The following is a 19,869-nucleotide window of genomic DNA, read 5'->3' as shown; positions in this document are numbered from 1 at the left end:
AACATCGGCTAACCAATTTTAAGATTGAAATATTGTATTTCTTTCGCTTACTTTTTAGCGAAAAAGTAAAATTAATTTGTTACTTTATCTTTGTTTGTACGTAGTAACAATAGATAAGTTTTGTTTTTTTTATTATTTAAAAAAATTAAACCCTACACATTAAATGCGATCCTAAATTATCCTCATATTACGAAATTAATCCTTAACATGACAAATAATGAAAAAAATGCGTGGAAAAATGGTTGTGTAAAAATCAGATAAACCCTTGTTTTATCCAGGGTTCACATCATGGGGTTGTGTGAGCCTGTGCGTGCGTGATATTCACCATTCGAATTCGGATCTGATACGTCAGTGAATATTATATTACATAGACGGAATATGGGGGAACGGATCCGGTGCGGCGACTATCAATTTTGGAGAGAATTGGCTTCCAATTAGTTTCCATTCACACACGTGAAAGATCCTATCGGCAAATCGGGCGACCATACTACAGGTGGAACGGTACACAGCATAATAGCACGTGGGCGGCGATAACAATCCTACCAATTTCCACCTATAACCAATCTATGTACATACATATGCATGCAGATATTTATGTACGTATTTAGTGATGCCGATGCAAAAACAATTTGCGAAAAAAATGTATGAAAATTTGGGAGTGTTCCCATCAATTAAAATCCGTCGATGATTTCAGCGCTCTTTTACTCCCCCTTTAGAGATTAATCCCGTTTCAAAAAAGCTGTTAATTTTCAATATAGCCAGTAATTGAATTGCAGCCGTACCGAGTTCATAGGTGGATCAGATATTGCAGTTGCACGTGTAATTGCACTCGGGGTTGAACCGAAGCCCCAAAAGCAAAGCTATGGACAAAGCTCGCCTAATGCAAATTTGGATTCCATTTTCCAGCACCGGAAAATTGAAAATTAATTTTCCCTTCATTCGACTCTATAGATTTGCCGTTTGATGTATAGCGGCTCATATGAAAAGGCTATTTATGTTTCACTTAAATGCATAGAAAATAAAAAAAAAATTCCATTGCTCGAAAAAATGCTTAATGTGTTTTATTTGGTTAAAATAGGAAAAAGATAAAAGCGTGAAAAATTAAAAAAAATATTTAGGGTATGTTTTGTTAAATTGTGGTGTATTTGTGTGGAGATTTTATCAATTTATAATAACATTATATACAAACAAACTAGATTTGAGGCGAACAATATGATTTTTCGTGCAAATACCTAGAAATTCGTTCTCACGAACGTTGTCTGGGAAAATAGGCAATTTGCGTTAGAAAAAAATAATTAAAAATTACAAAAGTCACTAAAATAGATCTCGACAATAGGAAAATAACAACCACGCCATGAAATAATAGTTTTAGTTCGTTGAATAGCCATAGTCAAAACGTGAATTGCACATCCTGTTGCATGCAGCGCGATATTATCACCACCCTAAAAATAAAGTAAATATGTCACAACATAACCATAGACACTTTTAATGTAATAAAAAAAGATAACAAAATCGAATGCGGTTAATTTGTAAGAATAAGTCCAATTGGGTTGATGACGTTCAATAACACTGACCCTCGTAAAATGCGTTTATAATGACATTAAAAATAGTAGCCGACCGATGTATATATGATTATTGTTCACCTGCGACACAATAAATCACTATACACAACTAATGAAACGATGCAGATGCGTCAAAGTGAGGACAGAGTAATCAAAACATCATTAACTTTGAGCTTTTGTCCGTTGAAGTAGAGGTGGTCAGTTGATGGAAGTTGCATTGGAAAGAATAATAGTCAACGTAAATGTGTATACTATGTATGTATATTTTAGCTGTGAAAGTTTTAGTACTATTTTCGCAGTGTAGCAGATAATATTTAACGCTCAATGATGCGCCTCCATATATGCTCGTCTCGATGATTTATGGTCGACCGACACAATGGAAAATTCACTCGGCTGTTGTGGGCCAATGCAACGCTGGCATTGTTCCTCAGACGGGAAAATTTGAATAAAGCCAAAGTTTACCTTCACAATAGATTAGTTTAATGATACGAACTCGTCGTACACCGGAACGGAAGCGAGTGACTCCATTAGTACAGCGCGCATTACAAATACGCCCCTCAACTTTGGATTTTGGGGAAGTCGCAATTTAGGGTGGGACGTGTCCGTGATAGTGTGTGGAACATGTGAAAAATCACTCAGAGTGATTTAAGTGCGTGCTTTATAATTTGTGACCGTGTTTTAGGATCAATTTCCTTTACATTGCGACGTTAATAATACACAAAAGTGAGAAGTGTTAAAATTGGTGGAAAACTTATTTTTTCATCAATATCTGTAAAACTTGAGGAACGCATCCAAACAAATAAAACACTCAGCGGAAAAATCGTGTTTTCCACCAAACGAAAAATAAACATCAGTTTTTTTAAGCAAACTTTTCAGTCTACGCTATTGTTAATCTTTGGACTTCCCTTAGGCAAATTTTTGCTTATAAACTAGTCAGATTAACTATCCAGTGTTGCTTGAGCCGATTGAAGTTAGAAAAGAAGTAATAATGGAATTTTTGTGGTCTACGATCTATGTATGTACATAAGTACTATATCTTCCAAATTTGGTGGCGTCTAAATGTATAAAGCATTGTAGAACAAAAAAAAACAAATATTCATCGCATTATTAAATAAGAAAATGTATAAAATAGACAATGCATATATGTAAATATATGCATTGTCTATTTTATCTCCCGAAATATGTACAGTAAAACTACAATAGTGAAAGATCGTTATATTATATTCGTTATCGATGCATTGGGAATACTCGTAAATAATGTAAAAAAAAAAATTACTGGCATAAAGTTTTATTTCATACATAATACATACATAAGTAGAAAACTTTTATTTTATTTAAATAAAAAATTTACAGAAATGAAAAATTCTAAGCATCAAATAGATTGCCAAAACAATTGCAACGTTGACACTACATATATTTTAAATTAATCTGCGGATTCGGATTATCATACTTCATAATCATCATTATTTATAGCCATTCGCCATCCACTGCTGGATGAAGCCCGCTTCAACATGTCTCTGTTCATCCATCTCATCCATCGATTTCGCCCCACCATTTCACCCCTCACCCAGCTCACAGATCTCACCCCACATGTTTTCCTAATTTCGTCTACCCATCTTTCATGCCGTTTTCCTTTTACCCTTTTACATACTCTCGAGTACCATTTTAGCACTTCTTTTGTCCACCATTCCACTGTTCATTCTTCTAGCTACGTTACCCGCCCATTTCAATTTCAACCTCTTCACTCTCTCTACTATATCCACTACTCTTGTTATATTTCTCATCTACATATTTCATTTCCTCTATTTCCTCGTTATGCCGAGCATACAGCGGTTTATATCCATAGTTCTTTGAGTGCATTAGACTTTGTGTAGCATCATGGCGTTCAATGTGCCAAGTTTCACATATATACGTCACAACTGGCAAAACACATATATATCATAATTATAGCGCAAAATTATAAATGAAACCTTTATTATTCTTGTCAAGCATTGTATTAGGATTTGAAAAGCTCGTCTTTTCAAGTATTTATGCTTTAATTGAATACGTACATACATATGTAGCACACACAGTGAAGATATTAGTAGAAATGTGCGTGCGTGTGCATTACGACGTGATAATCGGGTATGTAGGAGCGATGCCACTTCAGCGGGCCCGACAAATGGGCACCCCTGCAAATTGCACATTATGGAAATGAACCCGTAACATGCCTACGTGCACACGAACGTATGAGGGTCGGAAGGATTTAATGGAAAACATGCTGAAATATTTCATAGGGCATCTCGCGAATGTCCCATGAATATCGACTATTCCACACATACGTATACATCATCAGAAGGAGCGTATCTGAATCGTTTTTAATTTGAAATGATTTGTATAATAATCACATGTACACCCAGCTGTATGTTCGATCGAACGTATTACAGTCGGCATAATAATCGCTTAGAAGGTCCATTAATGCGTTGAGCATATCAATTATGAGGTAATTTGATACATAAGCTGCATCTTGTTATGCACGGTGCAACAACGGCAATTTCACACAGTAATTTTGTGTAACAATAAACAACGCTTTACATTGGCTTTAGTTTATACTTGTGATGATTCAAAAGGGTATTATGACTATTATGAGTTTTATATATGTACGTATGTGGGTCAACGGTTTAACTGTTCTCGATACGTTCGTGCACTTCGGGGAAAAAAGGGTTCATTGTAGTGTACAGTAATGATAGTAATTTTTAACTCTTTGCGGTCGATCGTAAAATGACCCAAAAATAGGAACATGCACACTCGACTGGATCTGAAAATTGATATTATCTATGTAGTCGCGTTCAATTCTGTTTCGGATTAGAAAGTTTCGGATTCATCTGTAGGATTTGATATCGAATATGCTGACAGTGATATATGTGGAAGAAAAATGATACTAAATATCGAATGATTGGAAATTTCAGATCGATGAATTGACAGCTGTATAGATGAGGACTAGGAAATTGCCAGAAGTTTATCTGTGATAGAATGTTGCAGCATCATCATGAAAAAGTGTGAAGTAATAATTACTAATAAGTATTAATAATTAATTTAAAGAAGATACTTACTCGACAAGTATCGCTATATACATATGTTTAAATAGTGAAATGATAATGTTTGGATTTTTTTTTCAATTTTCGTATGGAATTCTGGGGAGTTTTAATTTCCAATACTGAAAGTGGTACTGTTGTCGATAAGGCTTGACCCGCTTCTTGTAGGATTTATGGCTTCAGATATCATTTGCAATGTATGTATGTATATATGTACATATGTACGTATGCAATAAGCATAGTTCCTGAAGACATGTTGATAGCATAAAAAAATCAAAATTTTCAAGTTAGGATACGACTAGATTATTGAGCCATGTAAAAAGTTTACTGACAAATGTGTTTCATTTAATTTATGTAAAAGCTTTGAAAGTTCATTTTACATGGTAGCCGAATAAAGCTAACAGCTTGGGTCGATCAACAGTTTAAATGTTTTAATAGATGCATAAACGCATTACGACTAGCATTTATCGAAAGACTACGTTTGATACCGACGCATGTAAATTGAAAAGTAATTACATCAAATAGAGCCTTGGGCTTCATCAGATGATGTAAATCGACTCCTCGTCTCCTTTGATCTGTGGCACCTGCCGAAGAAGGTGTCCGGTTACCCAGCAAGCGAGGATGACAACCTTCGAGTACCCAGGCTTGAGACACGCGACTCCTCCGTACGCCGTTTACTATCTATTAACTAACCACAAGCTGTGATTATTCCAGGGATCAAATTCTACCTCCAATCTCTTTTTATACGTTTAAGCAACAATTTTCTTCGAAATTAATTTTTTTTTTGAATGCATGTAGCTTTCGTGGCCGGGCTAATTCGACGCGGAGCACCGCCGCCTAATCCAACCCCGAATTTGAATTTATAACTTTAATCCGAGCGAGTTTTGTGTACTATTAGCACGTGACCGATATCACTTTACAACACACCTCTTGACAATAAGACGAATCGGCGGTCTGCGGTCAACTTACAAAACATAAAAAAATGAAGACGGGTTCGAATCTCGGTCCAGGGCGTTGGGTACGCGCATTAGACACGCTCGGATTATCGTCGTATCATTTATGATTTTCACCTACGAATGCGTTGTCATTTGTCACGAAATATATTTATATACACGGTATAAATAAAACATGGAAACGCACGTGGGTGCGAGGGACGCTTGTATATCATTTCCGAGCGATAAACAGCAGTCGTTGGAGTGAATCCGTGAAGGAGTAAAAATTTGCACAAAAATGAGAATTTTCTGACGCGTGCTGAAATCGGGCATTGTCCGCTGCCCCCGCGTTGCATCCGATGCACCCTTTCGAATCGCATCCTCCGAGGACAGTGTCCGATCCATTGGTCAATCGAGCCGTGCGAAATTGCCGATTTGCGCGTCGAAAAAAGGATTCGTAGTAATGGGTGATTTACCGCAGACACCGTGAAAAGCAGTTCCGCACGTTCAATACGGCACTATATTTTATTTTATTTTATTTTATTTTAAAAAATCAATACCACAGAGACTTGACAGGTTGCCCCAAAGCGTCAATGTGATTTTAATACAAATAATAAAAATCATAAAAATTACAAAAAAAACATCATAAAAAAAAATAATAAAAATCATAAATAAAAAAAAAACATAAGAAAATAATAAAAATCATAAATAAAAAAAAAACATCATAAAAAAATAATAAAAATCAAGTAAAAAATATGTACACAAAATAAAAACAAAGAAATAAGATTGAAAAATTTATATCGTGCTATTTAGGATGTGTTCCACCAACTCAACATAACTGGCATCGAATAGGTCCAAGTATTGTGCCAGTAAGTTAAGGAGTCGAACAGCTCTCGAGAGGGGGGAGTTCATGAGCACGTTTGATTTAGCCCTAATTGGTAAAAATATATCATGTTTTCTTAAAACTCTACGATTTTCCGGGGCCCAGAATTTTAGTTTCTCCAGGATAGTGGGATTGTGAATCTCTCCTCTAAGTAATTTTACGAAATGTTTCCCAAGAAATAAATCTCTTCTCTTTGCCAGGGAGTTGAAACCCAAAGATCCCAAGACAAAGGCACTAGGGAACAGATATGGATAAAATCCAAATGTTTTCAGATATAAAAATCTAAGGAATTTCCTTTGGACTCGTTCCAACATTAGAGAGTAACGAAGTTGATAGGGAGACCATATAATGGAGCCAAACTCGAGCACACTGCGAACTAATGTACAATATAAGAGACGAATGGCAGTGAGCCCTAGTTCAGACGAATTACGGATTACGAATCCAAGGATTTTTGTTGCCCTATCACAGATATTCTCAATGTGAATGTTGAAACTCCAACTATTTTCGAAGACTATTCCCAGATCAGATATAAATAATTCTCTCTGAAGAAGAGAATCATGAAATTTATACGGATATTTAATAGGAGAACGAGAACGAGAGTAAGAAATGACCCGACACTTTAGGATATTGAAGGGAAGTTTATTAACATTAGCCCATTCATAAATAGAATTCAAATCCTCTTGCAAATAAAGAGCGTCAGGTAAATCAATTATTCTCTTATAGATATATAAAACACAATAACAGGAAGGGGTTAAAAAAAATTGGGGTTATTCAATATACAGTCGGCGAAAAACTCGAAAATTATCGATGGAACTGTAAAATTTGCTTCATTGTTATACAAACGTACAAGTGTATATTTACGATTTTACAACATTTAATAACATGTAGTTAGAATATGAGATAACACTAGCCAAATTGCTCGGGTGGATGAAAAATTGATCAAAAAATTGTTTTTTCAGAAAATGTTGTCCCCGTTTTTTGATTCCTTCCCAAAACTATCCAAGGTCTATATTGGAATACCGTAAGATTGAAAACTACATAAGTTTGAAGAATAAATATTGACATGTATTGTATATTTTATTTTATTATATTTTAGATATTTACATTGTATATGCCAGAAAGGCCTAGCAGGTATACCCAATGTGCTTTCTTGGCCTATCACAAACATCGATAAGCAATTATATTTATACAGTATCATAGAGACATCCTTGGACAAATACGATATTACTAATATTTCGAGAAATGCATACATTTTACGTAAGTGGGCAGCATATTTATAAAAATATTTGTATTCATTTTACGACAACATAATATGTGAAAAAGTTCTATAAAACAAAACACAAAAGTAAAATTTGATATTTATTATATATTCTGTATTACCCAGTTTATACATTTAAATTTTAAAAATCATACACAATTTATTACAAGAAAGTCTTAGTTTAAGAGGGCAGAGAGCCTGTTACACAACGACAAGAACTGTTAAATAATATAAGAGATTGCGTTCTAAGCTGCGGGTAATTTAGCTACAAGCGGTTCCGAATCGACTCGAATAATTTCCTCCTCCTGGCGGCTTTGGTCTTAGGATTCCTTCCAATTTCAAAAAGTTATTCAAAGGATAATTGATTTCTTTAAAAACAGCCGGTGGTGTCGTTCCAATTTTTAATTTATCCCGTTTAAATGGATGTCCGTAAAAAATAAAACAAAAAAAATATCATAACGAACTAATTCAAATGCCTTAAACTCGAATTCGCGAGAGAGAGGATAGGTTGCCAATTTTGGTGGAACCAAAAACAATGAAATTAATTAAATTGGCAAACTCTGATAGGAAACGATATATCCAAGGTCATATTTACAATAAAAGATGAAGTCTTGCATAAAACGAAACTATTTCAGGTGAAAAGTTTTTTTATCAAATTAATGATTCCAGGTGACGAGTTAGAAACATTGGACGATCAATCTTTATAAAACATACGAGAGTGACGGAGGTATACTGCTCCTTTATGTAAGTCTTCTCAAGTCTTACTAGGTCGAGTCTTCTATATTTTTCGTAGTATCGTAGTCAATAATAGAACATTTTTTTGTATTATATAGGATGTCCTGTTCCAGTAGACACCGGTTACGTATAAAAATCACACGCTATAGCAACACTATTGAAATTCAGAGGCATTGTAAGTTAATGAACAATTTGAGCCCGCACCCCCGCCGCTTTTAGATTGAAATATTTGTTACATTCGTACGATAACAAGGGTCCGCGAATAATTGAAAAGTAGATAATGACACGTGAAAGAGAGAATGGAGAGGGGAGGCGGGAGGTGATTCCAACCCCGCAGAGTAGACCATTGTGTCCGGGAAGTCACCGCGGCGAAGTATACGTCATTTAATACGTTATGACGTGGTCAGTTAGGTTTGAAAATGGAAATGCGGCGGGAAACCCATCCTCCTCTACCACCCCCCCTCCCCCCTCCAATCCTCCGCACCCCGTGATGGATGGCGATGTAGGGGAGGGTTTCACAGAAGTTCCACAGAACGAGTTAACAATGTTGTGAGTCACCGCTGCGTGCACTTGTGCTCCTGCCGCGCGTTAATTTGCCATCGACCATTCATTGTCGCGATGAGCTACCAATTATTTACGCTTTTGTAATGTGCGGATGTAAGGTTCGTAAGTAGTGTTATTGGAAAAATTACAATGCAATATGCATGTGCTTGCAGGGCGTTCCTGACTTTTGAACTGCATTGTTTGTGCGTGTGTGTGCGTGAGTAAAAAATATTTCTACGGCTATTTATATTGTATAGAATTTGTAACCTCTACTATCTAATTGATCAGTGTATTATACCGCTTCCATAAATTCAAGTCAACATTGATTATTGAAACGGTTAAATTTTTCATGCATATATTCACAAATATACATACATAGGTATGCCTTCATAAATGTATTATGTACATACATATGTACATACATACATCATTATCATCATTTCAAACTATTTACCACTAACCGCTGGATGAAGGCTCTCCAACACTCTTCCACTCATCTCCATTTTGCGCAACTCTCATTCATCTAACCCCACACATTTTCCTAATTTCGTCTAACCATTTTCCTTGCGGCTTTTCATCCTTTTACATTCTCTCGGGTACCATTCTAGCACTACTTTTGTCCACTTTTTAAATTTTAAATTTTAAAAGTAAATTTTTCCTCACAGGCAAAGATGTTTGATTTATTATTTATGTATTTTTGTATTTGTGTAGATATTTATTTCATACATATTAGTCAATTTTTGGTCAGTATATGCATAGATGATCAGTATTTTTATTATTTGTCCGATATGTCCAGTATTTTTATTTTTTGGTCACAAAAACACGGGCAAAGCCGGATAGTAACACTAGGAATTTTATAAAATTATTTTTTATTTGTTATTTTTACTATTTTATATTTTTATTTGTTTTTTACTTTTAATTTTACTATTTTTCTATTCAATGTTCTATTGTATCTCTTTATATATGTATTTCTTTCATCGTGTCATTAATAAATTTATAAATCCCTAATATAAGATAGTCCGTGTCCTTTAGATTTTTCTATGTTGTCGATTTTTATGCTAAAAAAATCGATTCACTATATTAAAAAAAATATATACTCGAGAAACAAAAATTAAAATCTCGAATTCTCGAGATTCAAATATTCCGAGAAAATGAGATTCTCAAAACTCGAGATTCAAATATTCCGAGAAAATGAAATTTTCGAATCTCGAGAATCAAAAAAAGTCGAGAAATCATAACCTCTGTGTATGACGGCATCGTCCTTTTTATGTCCTGCTCGCGCACACGTAAGTAAGGCTGTGAAAGAAAAAGATTTCCAGGGCACGCCACTGATACATATGTTTCATAAATTTCCAGAATCATGATGAATTCATCAATATGTTCCACTAGTGCTCGAAATGGAAATTTTCAACCGATAGGAGAAATATCTCGAAAACGAAACATTTTTTTTCAATACGAAAGTACCATTATAGCAAAAACAATAATATACTGCTAATGCTTCTTTCTATTTGATCATTTTTGCAGAATTTAATCTTTGTAAAGGAAATAAATTTGCGATAGTATAAAATAAAGTGATATCATAATCCGTATTAAGGAAGTGAACGAAAGTTTTGCGCACTATTTAATTTCCAACAATTTTTGAAACTACTACAATTGAATTTTATATATAGATAGCTATTATGTAATATATCGCCCCGATAATGGGCACCTAATTGATGGCGAAAAGTTTCCTGTACATTTAACAAGAATGGGCGAAAGGGCGACGCCGGGGCTGGACCATGGCCATCCCTCAACCCCATTGTTAACTTACAAAATATTATTCATCTTTGATAGGTACATAATACGCCCTACGTGCCCAATAAATAAAATATGAATCCGTTCCAAGCCACTACTAGACCATACATCAAACATCGAGTGGACCACGCACGCTTATAATACACACACATACATAAGTACATACGAACAGTGCAACGAATAAAAATGTTAATTCAATGAAATGCATTTCTTTGTCAGGCGCTTCTGAGGATTTGCATTCGCGATGTGAATACTGATTAGCACCAGCGTCGTATTTAATAGAAAAAAAAACGCATCAACAGCGAAAGAGAGAAAATGGAATAGAGGGATTTGGAGATGATGCGGTAGTTTATGGCATATATAAACACTTATTCCGTAAAATAGGCCGTATTATCCAGTAGTTTATTGTGGCGAGGACTTTATTAATACCAATTGGGACAGATTGCAATTTTTCCGAGATTGCATGTAAATGAACGCGTTGTATAGTTTGGTACCCAAAAGTGCAAAGAAGGGTTGCTTACCGAGCTCGCTATACAATTAAAAACCAGCTTCAAATTAGAAGCACAAGTGCTTTGGATGCTTATCAGTCAATGTAACGTTTTAAACGAGTGTTAAACGCCTTCAATGGTGGAGAAGGAGGCTGTAGCTCTAATAATTCGAGGTCTCAGTGACGATAAACTCCAACGCACACGAAAAACCCGATTACAATAATGATATGGTAAAAGTGACGGCGGGCACAGTCCAGACCCCTTGGCCCCTTTTTTTCCAAAATGTCCGGACTCGAAGCGCTCGGGGGCCCACTTTTAATCGATTGAGTAATTTGAGAGTCCAGGTTAATGCGCTCGTAATGACGATCTAGAGACTGGGCTCTTTCTGGGACTAGATCTTATATTTGAAATTACATTGGAGCGTCTGATGCTCCAAGAGGGCGTCAAAAGGTACTTATTTGATGGCAAGTAAGTGGTGTATAATATTAACAAACTAAAAACAGATATTATTATGAAAAATATAATAGTAATATGATTGTACTGATTCTTCTTCTAACTTCTAACTATCTCTCCTTTGAAGTAATTGCATGTCTTATTGGCTAAAAAATCGTCGCCATTATCGATACGAAAAATTGCACAACCCTATTTGGGCTTCTTAAAGTAAAAGTTAGAGTAGTTTTGAATAGGTAATTACAAATTACAGTTGAAGTTCTACATATGTGATGTATTAAATCGATGCTAGTGTACCAGTGCGTGCTATAAAATGATAACACGAGATATACAATACAAAATGAGGTAATATATTTAAGGTACCTATGTAGTATGTACAACGTACAAGTGGACATCTTCGAGCAAGAGCAAGTCGACGTAAACAAACTTGTCTGGCTGTCTGATCGCTGAAGTAAGAGAAAGACGCAAACAGTCCGATTCGTATATTGCAGTTAAGGCAAGAAAGGGACGAAGACATCGCGCCAGAGCTGGGTTTCTGCTCTCGGAGGACATGCACCTTTAAGGAGGAGGTCATCAACCGAGCTTCAGGATTACGCTGTCCTGTATTATAAACAGGGGGCTCTCAAAATTGACCTTTCGAGTGCTTTCCGAGCTTTTTTTCACCCTGTCGCTTTTTTAGGTCCAAGCGTTCCAGAATCGAAAGCTGACTTGCTTAGCAATAGCGCAGTCGCCAAGTATAAAAACTCAAATAGATCGTTGTCTTTCGTGATTGTCTTCAAGATTGGATTTGATTGGATGTAAAGCGTAAAATTGATCACGGATTCGATTGATCTTTGTTTTACACGGACGGGAGTGAATCGAACATAAGAAGCAGTTTTATTAGTTCATCAATAGACTAGTTTTCAAGAAGCTATTAGGTGTTGATCCGTTTTTTTCTTTGATGATTTGTAAACCATCTGGTTTGTTATTCTCGGCGTTTCCACTACTTTATTTGCGGTCGATGCAATTTTAAATATAAATTGAGGTCGTTGAAGTGCGTTGCCTGTTCGAATTCGGCGAGTAATCGGAGCACGCGATCTTGCACGACCCACGAGAGGGCAAGTGGACCATCACCATCGACAAAAGCCTTCACCGGTGCCCAGATAAATAACAACAATACAACGACTTCTGCAAGGACCTTCAGCCGTGGGCATACGGCGATTCTGGGTCCCTCCACCTTTTGTTGTTGGCGTGCCGTGCCGTTGGATTTGTTCGCGTGCGTGGAAACAATACGTTCATCTTTGAGTTCGACTTCCCATTTCACAAATCAGATCATAAAATTTGCATTTGAATCAATTTATTGCTCCCTTGCGTATACGTTTATAACAGACGGTCATAAAATCGGTGCAAAATAATAATTTACAATTATTGCATCGGATACGTACCGAATGGTGCAATCCATGCGCCCACAACTAATAAAGTCAACATTTATAATGATAATTAATTTTAACTACATACTTTCGGAACATTATTTTCGTACTCTAGAGTCTAGAGTAGTTTGATTCTCACTTAGGTACATACATAAAAGCGCATAATACTTTATAAATATTCACGAATTTAAGCGCTTTCTCATGCATATGCTTTGCAATCACTATTCAAATTATTAATTGGTTTCTAACGGTCATTCGAAATTTCAAAACTTTAGCACAATACTTCGGACGGTCTTTGAATCACTTATTATATATAATATGTATATATGTAAGTTAACTGATTATAATTATTGTAAAACGTAATTATTGTACTAATCCTGGATTTTCAAGTCGACAGTTTTATCACTATCTCGGCTAAATCACGAAGAGCTCAACATCAACGATCTGAACAATTCATTAATGTTTATAAATTGCACCATTGCAGAAATAAGATACTTTTACACAGCTTTCAAATCAACCTAGAATGCACAAGAAAATAAAAATTTAAATGTCAGATATCATTCTACTATTATCTACTTACATACATACATATACATTTGTACTCCCACATTTGTGGAGCAATTCCTTTTAAATTTTCAAGCTTTTTTAGAGGGTTGTGAAGTCGTGAAAAACACACGATTTTGATGCCGACTCTTGATTTAACAACATTAAAAATGATTTTGTTTCCCATTTTCTTTCTATATGTCCAAGGCCATTCATTTAAAGGTACATAAATTTACCAAACTATGTGATGAATAGATTTTTCTGGGGTTGGGTATACATACATATGTAGGTATCAGCGGTGTGCCATGAAAATCGCCCCGTTTTTATTGTCGCACAGCCTCACTTACTCGGTAAGACTTACTTACTCGGGGCTCGGTAAGACGTCACCTAGTCCCCTAGTATCCTCCTCGCGCACATGTAAGTAAGGCTGTGCAACAGAAACGGTGATATTTTCACGGTACGCCACTGATAGGTATGTACCATTGCGGTCTCCGTGACGAGCCGGAATGTGAAATGCCGGAAAACGCAAATATCGGAAGGCAAAGATCGAAAATCGAAAGATCAAAAAAAAGGGTGTATGGTAAACGGTACATACTCACGTACATTCTCACTTAATTTGCGCGAGCAGGATACAACAGGAACAAGAGGAACAGGCTTTTCCTCCCGTATTAATGTGCGCGCGCAAATTAAGTGAGTATGTAAGTCAGTATGTATCGTTTACCATGCACCCTTTTTTTTGGTTCGAATTAAGATCTTTCGATTTTCGATCTTTGCCTTCCGATATTTGCGTTTTCCGGCATTTCACATTCCGGCCCGTGAGGTAGACCCGTACCATTGGCATGCCGTAGAAATCTCTGTTTCTATCACACAGTCTCACTTACAAGTGCACGATCAAGATACAAGGGGACTGTATAATGTCACCTTGTCCCCTTGTATCTTGCTCGCACACACGTAAGTAAGGCTGTGTGATAAAAACAGGGATATTTCCACGGCACGCCACTAGTGTGTGAATACATATAATGAGGTAATGTGAATCATTAACTTTTGATTACATTTTTTTTCTTTCGATATTTTGTATTTTCTATTTATGAATTCTTTAATAAGTACTTAAGAAATAAATCTTTAAAAAGAATAACCCGCAAATTGCCGCCATAGTTAGGGCTGCCAGGCATCGGGGTATTCCGGGTTTGTCCCGGTTTCAACCTCTCTTCCGAGCGTCCCGAAGGGACCTTTCGGGACAGTCAAATGTCCCGATTTTCGATAGCTGCTTATTGACCTTTCATTGTTCAGAAATACCGACACCCCGCAGTTATGAAACTGCAAAAAAATGCACGAATCTCAATCTCACCGTAGATCCACATCCATGGTAAAAAAGCAAGAAAAGCGAGATTGAGAAAATCATTTTCTTTGGCAATATGTAATTAATTTCATTTAATATTAAAATAACTAAATAAACTGGAAGCAAATAAAGGAAATACTAGTTTATAAAAGGAAGAATCTTAAATATAATTTGTTAAGTTAACGCTTTTTACAAAGATTTTTTATCATTCTTGAATATCTGTGCCTGGGGGGGGGGGGATTCAATTAAAATGTCTCGGTTTGGATATTAATAAATCTGGCAGCCTAGCCATAGTGAACTTCAACCTGTACGTTTCATTAGAACGCATTTTCCATCACTTTTATTAATAACGCTTGTCAATATCTACTACATACATGTACATATGTAAGAGTAGAGATTGACTTAGCCTTCAGCTGCTGAATGATTGGATTTTATTCATATTAACTCGAAATATTGAGAAGCCCCAACGGAGTTGGATCTGTTAAAATATGGTAAACTTTCATTAGTAATTAAATATTTATTTGAAGTAAAAAACAAAAAAAAATAACAAATGCGATTTTAACGTGAAATCGGAGTCGGAGTCGTTCGATCTTTCACGACTCCGCAGCCCTGATATGTAGCTTCTGAGTATTTGAAAGGGGTCAGTTTAAGTACCCCATTAAATTAGTCCTTTCAAAGACAAGTACACTTCAAACGAAATGTAGACTTTAAGATGGGAGTTGCAGACGAAACCAAAGGGCCGTAGAAGCGCAAAACGATTTTAGTTCTGGGTCATCAGACACCAGTGTCCTCCCCTGTCTGTCGTCATACGATTGTTTTAGAATTGCGCGTGGGCAGTGGGTGGTGCCGGTGCTGCAAGAGGAGACAGCAGATCTCGTAGCACCTGTGCCTTTGGCAGTGGTGTCCAGCAAGAAGTGCTGCGTAACTGCGCAGCAGCTGCGCAGAGGCGTCAGCCAGGCTACGGCGTCACACCGCACCCCGCCACCGCCACCGCCAGCCACCATAAACACAAACAGGTTTCTTGCCGAGCACAGCCACATCTCCACGTACAAACGACAACATATCCTCGCGGACAGGGGTCGACAACCCTCCACGCTCTTTGTTACTTACCACCGACACTGCACTCGCTCCATTTGCAAGAAATTCGCGAACACCGACGCACACATCTGATAATAGATATCATCCATGTGAACAACCACCTTTAACCTTTGGGGTTACTGTTGATCAGTTGGGACAATTCCTGCCTACCGAACATTTGCAAAAGTACCAACTGAATTTGCTATTGTATATTGTGTATACGCTAACGACGAGTCGACGAATCGATTTTAATTTTTTCCATCTTTCGACTTTCCATTGCACTTTCTTGCAGTGACTCTCACCGAAAAAACTGAATGAATATAATATATCGCTCCGCTACAAATCGCTGCAAAACGCGCGGCTGCATGCTCATTTCGCGACTGTTTGACCGCATGTTCACTCGAACTTGTATCGATGTCGAACGTATGGCACACGGACGTAATATTAATCGTAATAAAAAGTGCGCGCATTACGCGCTCACCAATCCAACCCGTTCGAAATTATGAAAGAAATATGTGTGTGTATGTGTCACCCGTGACTCGGCCCAACGTCGCACATGCCTGTCGTCAAATGACGCTCCATACTACTCTCCCTCCCCCAATTCCTCGAATACTTTGCTCCCATTGGGTGTGTATCCAAGTGTCTGCCACATATAACGTCTGACGCGTCTAACATAATTTTAATTCGCGTATCAATTCCTTTCCGAAACTACCCGTTGAAATCAACGGGCAGAACACCAGTGAAACATATTTGAGTACGAAAATATCACTTAGTACATTAAAAAGCAACTAATGATACTTTTCAATTAATTTAGAAATGAGAAAATCTATGTGTAGATGACGAATAAATCAATAGATGATGAATAAGAATTAATAATATAAAATTTTTCCCTTAAGTCCTTGAAAATTAAAATTGGGAGGTGAATGAAATTACTTAATGCTTATTTTTCATTTATATAAAACCAGCTTCTTTAAGATGGGTCGGTTTCATTACTGTTACTGCATAAGACCATACCTTTCTTTCTACGTACACTCAATATGTTTAATATTCTAAAATCTCTGAAAAATTCTCATTACGCCGTAATTCAACCTGCCTCTAATAATCAATAAACTGACATAATAAATATAAATATAAAATAGATAGTAAATTTCACACGCAAGAATTTTTATTCGCTTTCCAATGAAATTTTCAATTTTCCGGTGGTCAATTTTCTGTGGACCTATGTACATATACATATATGTATATATTTCCCAAATACGTATTCATAAAATTATATAATCATCATTTAAAGCCATTCATCATCTACTGCTCGATGAAAGTCTCTCTAACACGCTTCCATTCGTTTATTTTGTGCAACTCTCATCCATCTGGTTGAGTGCCATTCTATTACATATCTATACTATACTATATCTATTACATTACAAGGCTATTCTATGTTTTATTTTAATTTAATCCCATCTTCCTTGCGTTCTTCCTTTCACCCTTTTACATTTTCTCGGGTACCATTCCAGCATTTATTTTGTCTACCTTTCGTTCATTCTTCTAGCTACGTGATCCACCCGTTACCATTTCAATCTCTTCACCCTCTCCATTATGTGTATATGACAACTACCCTTATCATCAGAGATCTTTCTTTGTAATGGAAAATAGTAATTGACAATAGTGAACCATTTTTTGTGGACAAAAGAAACTTGTCCGCCGATCTCTGATCATTAGAGATCAGCGGAGGAGGATGCTGACATAAAATAACAGTATACCTATCTATTGCTCACAGAGTAAGAGTGCAAAAAAATGGTTGAAAATAGTACGTAATTGACAATAGTGAACCATTTTTTTTGCATAAAATCATTATCGGCCGCCTATCTCTGCTTATCATTAGGGACGATGATTGAAGGCTAAAAAAATGGTTCACTACTGTCAGCCATTTTTTTTTTGCTCTCCTGCTTTCTCGGAAAACGGAGAGGTCTATTGTTATTTTATAGCAGTATCCTCACCGCCGGAGACTGCTTATCAAGTTATCATTAGAGTACGGACCCAAAACGCGCTGCTCATTGTTCAATTGTTGTAAATGCTTTGTAAAAAAGGTTCGGCAAACCTTTAACAATGCATTTACAACATTTGAACAATGAACGGCACCCTGGTTATCCGGGCTTTAGTTATCATACTTCTCACCCATAATTACTAGATATTATACTATGGTCTATATTGTTAAAATAAAATTTAGCATTGAATCGAAATATATTTTTAATCTTCAGCTTGATCATTCAATTCAAGTTCAAATTGTACAAAATAAAACATCTGACCCAATCGGTCAAATTGATTTTATTCAACGATACGTATACGTACGTATGATATACACGACCGATGGTCAGAGACCCCTGCACCGTGTTCGAAGATAATAAGTACCATACGTGCGCCAAGCAAGAAAGGGTAAAAAAAAGAACAAAGTACGTACTACGTAGGTACTTCCACTGGTACTAACCAGAAGCTTTATTGCGTAAAGCTCGAAGAAACCGTTTGGTGAACACGCGCAAGCTCTGGAAAATAACCGCTTGCAATTTTCTTCCATGTTTTAGAACAAATCGCCAACTCTCAATACAACACGTTTCTAATTTCTGTCATGCAATCTTTGAGCTAATGAATCAACGAGGCGAGCTCCCGTTGTCGATTCTCGTAAGTGTTTAAGTTAAGTGCATTATGCATGTATGTATGTGCGTATATTCAATTATCTCTAGACTAAAATAAGAAACAAGTGGGTTGTTGGTTGTGCAGTCTCCTTTGTCATCCGGTAGCTGTCATATGTAATGAGCGATTACCATAAAAAAATATTCGACGCTCTTTTGAATACAATGCATCAAGCAAGACACTGTCACGGTAAAAAATATGGATTAACTCTAAAGAAATTTGGATAATCTGCAAGAGTGAACTTTATTTTTTTGGTTTAAGTAGATGGTGTTTCATATTACATTATCAAAGTGTCAACTCTGCACAGACAACAGTGTCTAGAATTAAATGGGATAATACAATTTTATAACCATTATTTTAGCAAAAATTCAAAGCTTTTTTGATCTTTAGATTTGAAGACACAGATTTTTTTAAAATACGGTGTAAAATTATTTTTTTTGTATTGATTTTATATATGTACATATGTATAATATATGTATGTATAAGAAACTTCCTCTATCTTTATATCTACTTTAACTGTATTTACATTTGGTAGCATTATGTACAATATCAAAAATTGAACGTTTCCACTTAAGAAAATACATTTTCTAAATATGTACTAGAAAGTAATCGTGATATAAGAAGAAAAAATAGTCTGAGATTTGAAATTAAAAAAATTGGCACAGTTTTAGTCATCTTCAGTGTTATTATTATGTATTATGATAAGTGTGTGTAGGACCGTAAAATAAACAGATATACTAACTTTTTATCGCCCCAGCTTTTTAAACCCAGACAAAAATATTTACTTAATAGAATTCAAATCAATGCTTGTATGTACATATACCAATATACTAATGACAATTGAATTTGTTTTATGATATCGTACCACGCTTGGCGGGTTGTTTGTTATTGTTATAAATTTCCAGCGATTGGGTCCTGGCGACTTTGTTTACACAGTAGCGCCATCTGCTTATCTTGCTCGACTGACATTCATAATCATTTGTGTGTATGTAATACCTTTCATGCAGGTTTGAAATGTGTCACGACTGCCTGCCGGGTCTGCTTAATGACTAAATATGAAAAATAAACAAGAACCAATCTAATTATGGGCCCGAGCT

The 19,869-nt window shown here is 36.2% G+C and overlaps 2 protein-coding genes across 2 annotated transcripts in view; both read right to left on the bottom strand.

Moving 5' to 3' along the window:
• LOC143912356 (uncharacterized) overlaps positions 1 to 19,869 on the bottom strand; it is a 335,111-nt gene that overhangs the window by 58,949 nt on the left and 256,293 nt on the right. The gene's annotated exons all lie outside the window — the stretch shown is intronic.
• On the bottom strand, positions 15,718 to 18,509 carry LOC143911976 (uncharacterized). The gene is made up of 2 exons (XM_077431081.1): positions 18,201 to 18,509; positions 15,718 to 17,610 (listed from the first exon to the last, which is right to left on the bottom strand). The coding sequence occupies exon 2, from the start codon at positions 16,048 to 16,050 to the stop codon at positions 15,718 to 15,720; it is 333 nt and encodes a 110-aa protein (XP_077287207.1). The 5' UTR covers positions 16,051 to 17,610; positions 18,201 to 18,509.

This window comes from Arctopsyche grandis, chromosome 5 (genome assembly GCF_051622035.1).
Source record: "Arctopsyche grandis isolate Sample6627 chromosome 5, ASM5162203v2, whole genome shotgun sequence".
Taxonomy (NCBI): Eukaryota; Metazoa; Arthropoda; class Insecta; order Trichoptera; family Hydropsychidae; genus Arctopsyche; species Arctopsyche grandis.
Note: the sequence above shows the minus strand (reverse complement) of the source record. Positions and strands in the feature narration are given on the sequence as shown.

Coding starts and splice junctions, on each gene's coding strand:
- LOC143911976 (XM_077431081.1), bottom strand. CDS start 16,050: ATGTGGCTGTGCTCGGCAAGAAACCTGTTTGTGTTTATGGTGGCTGGC.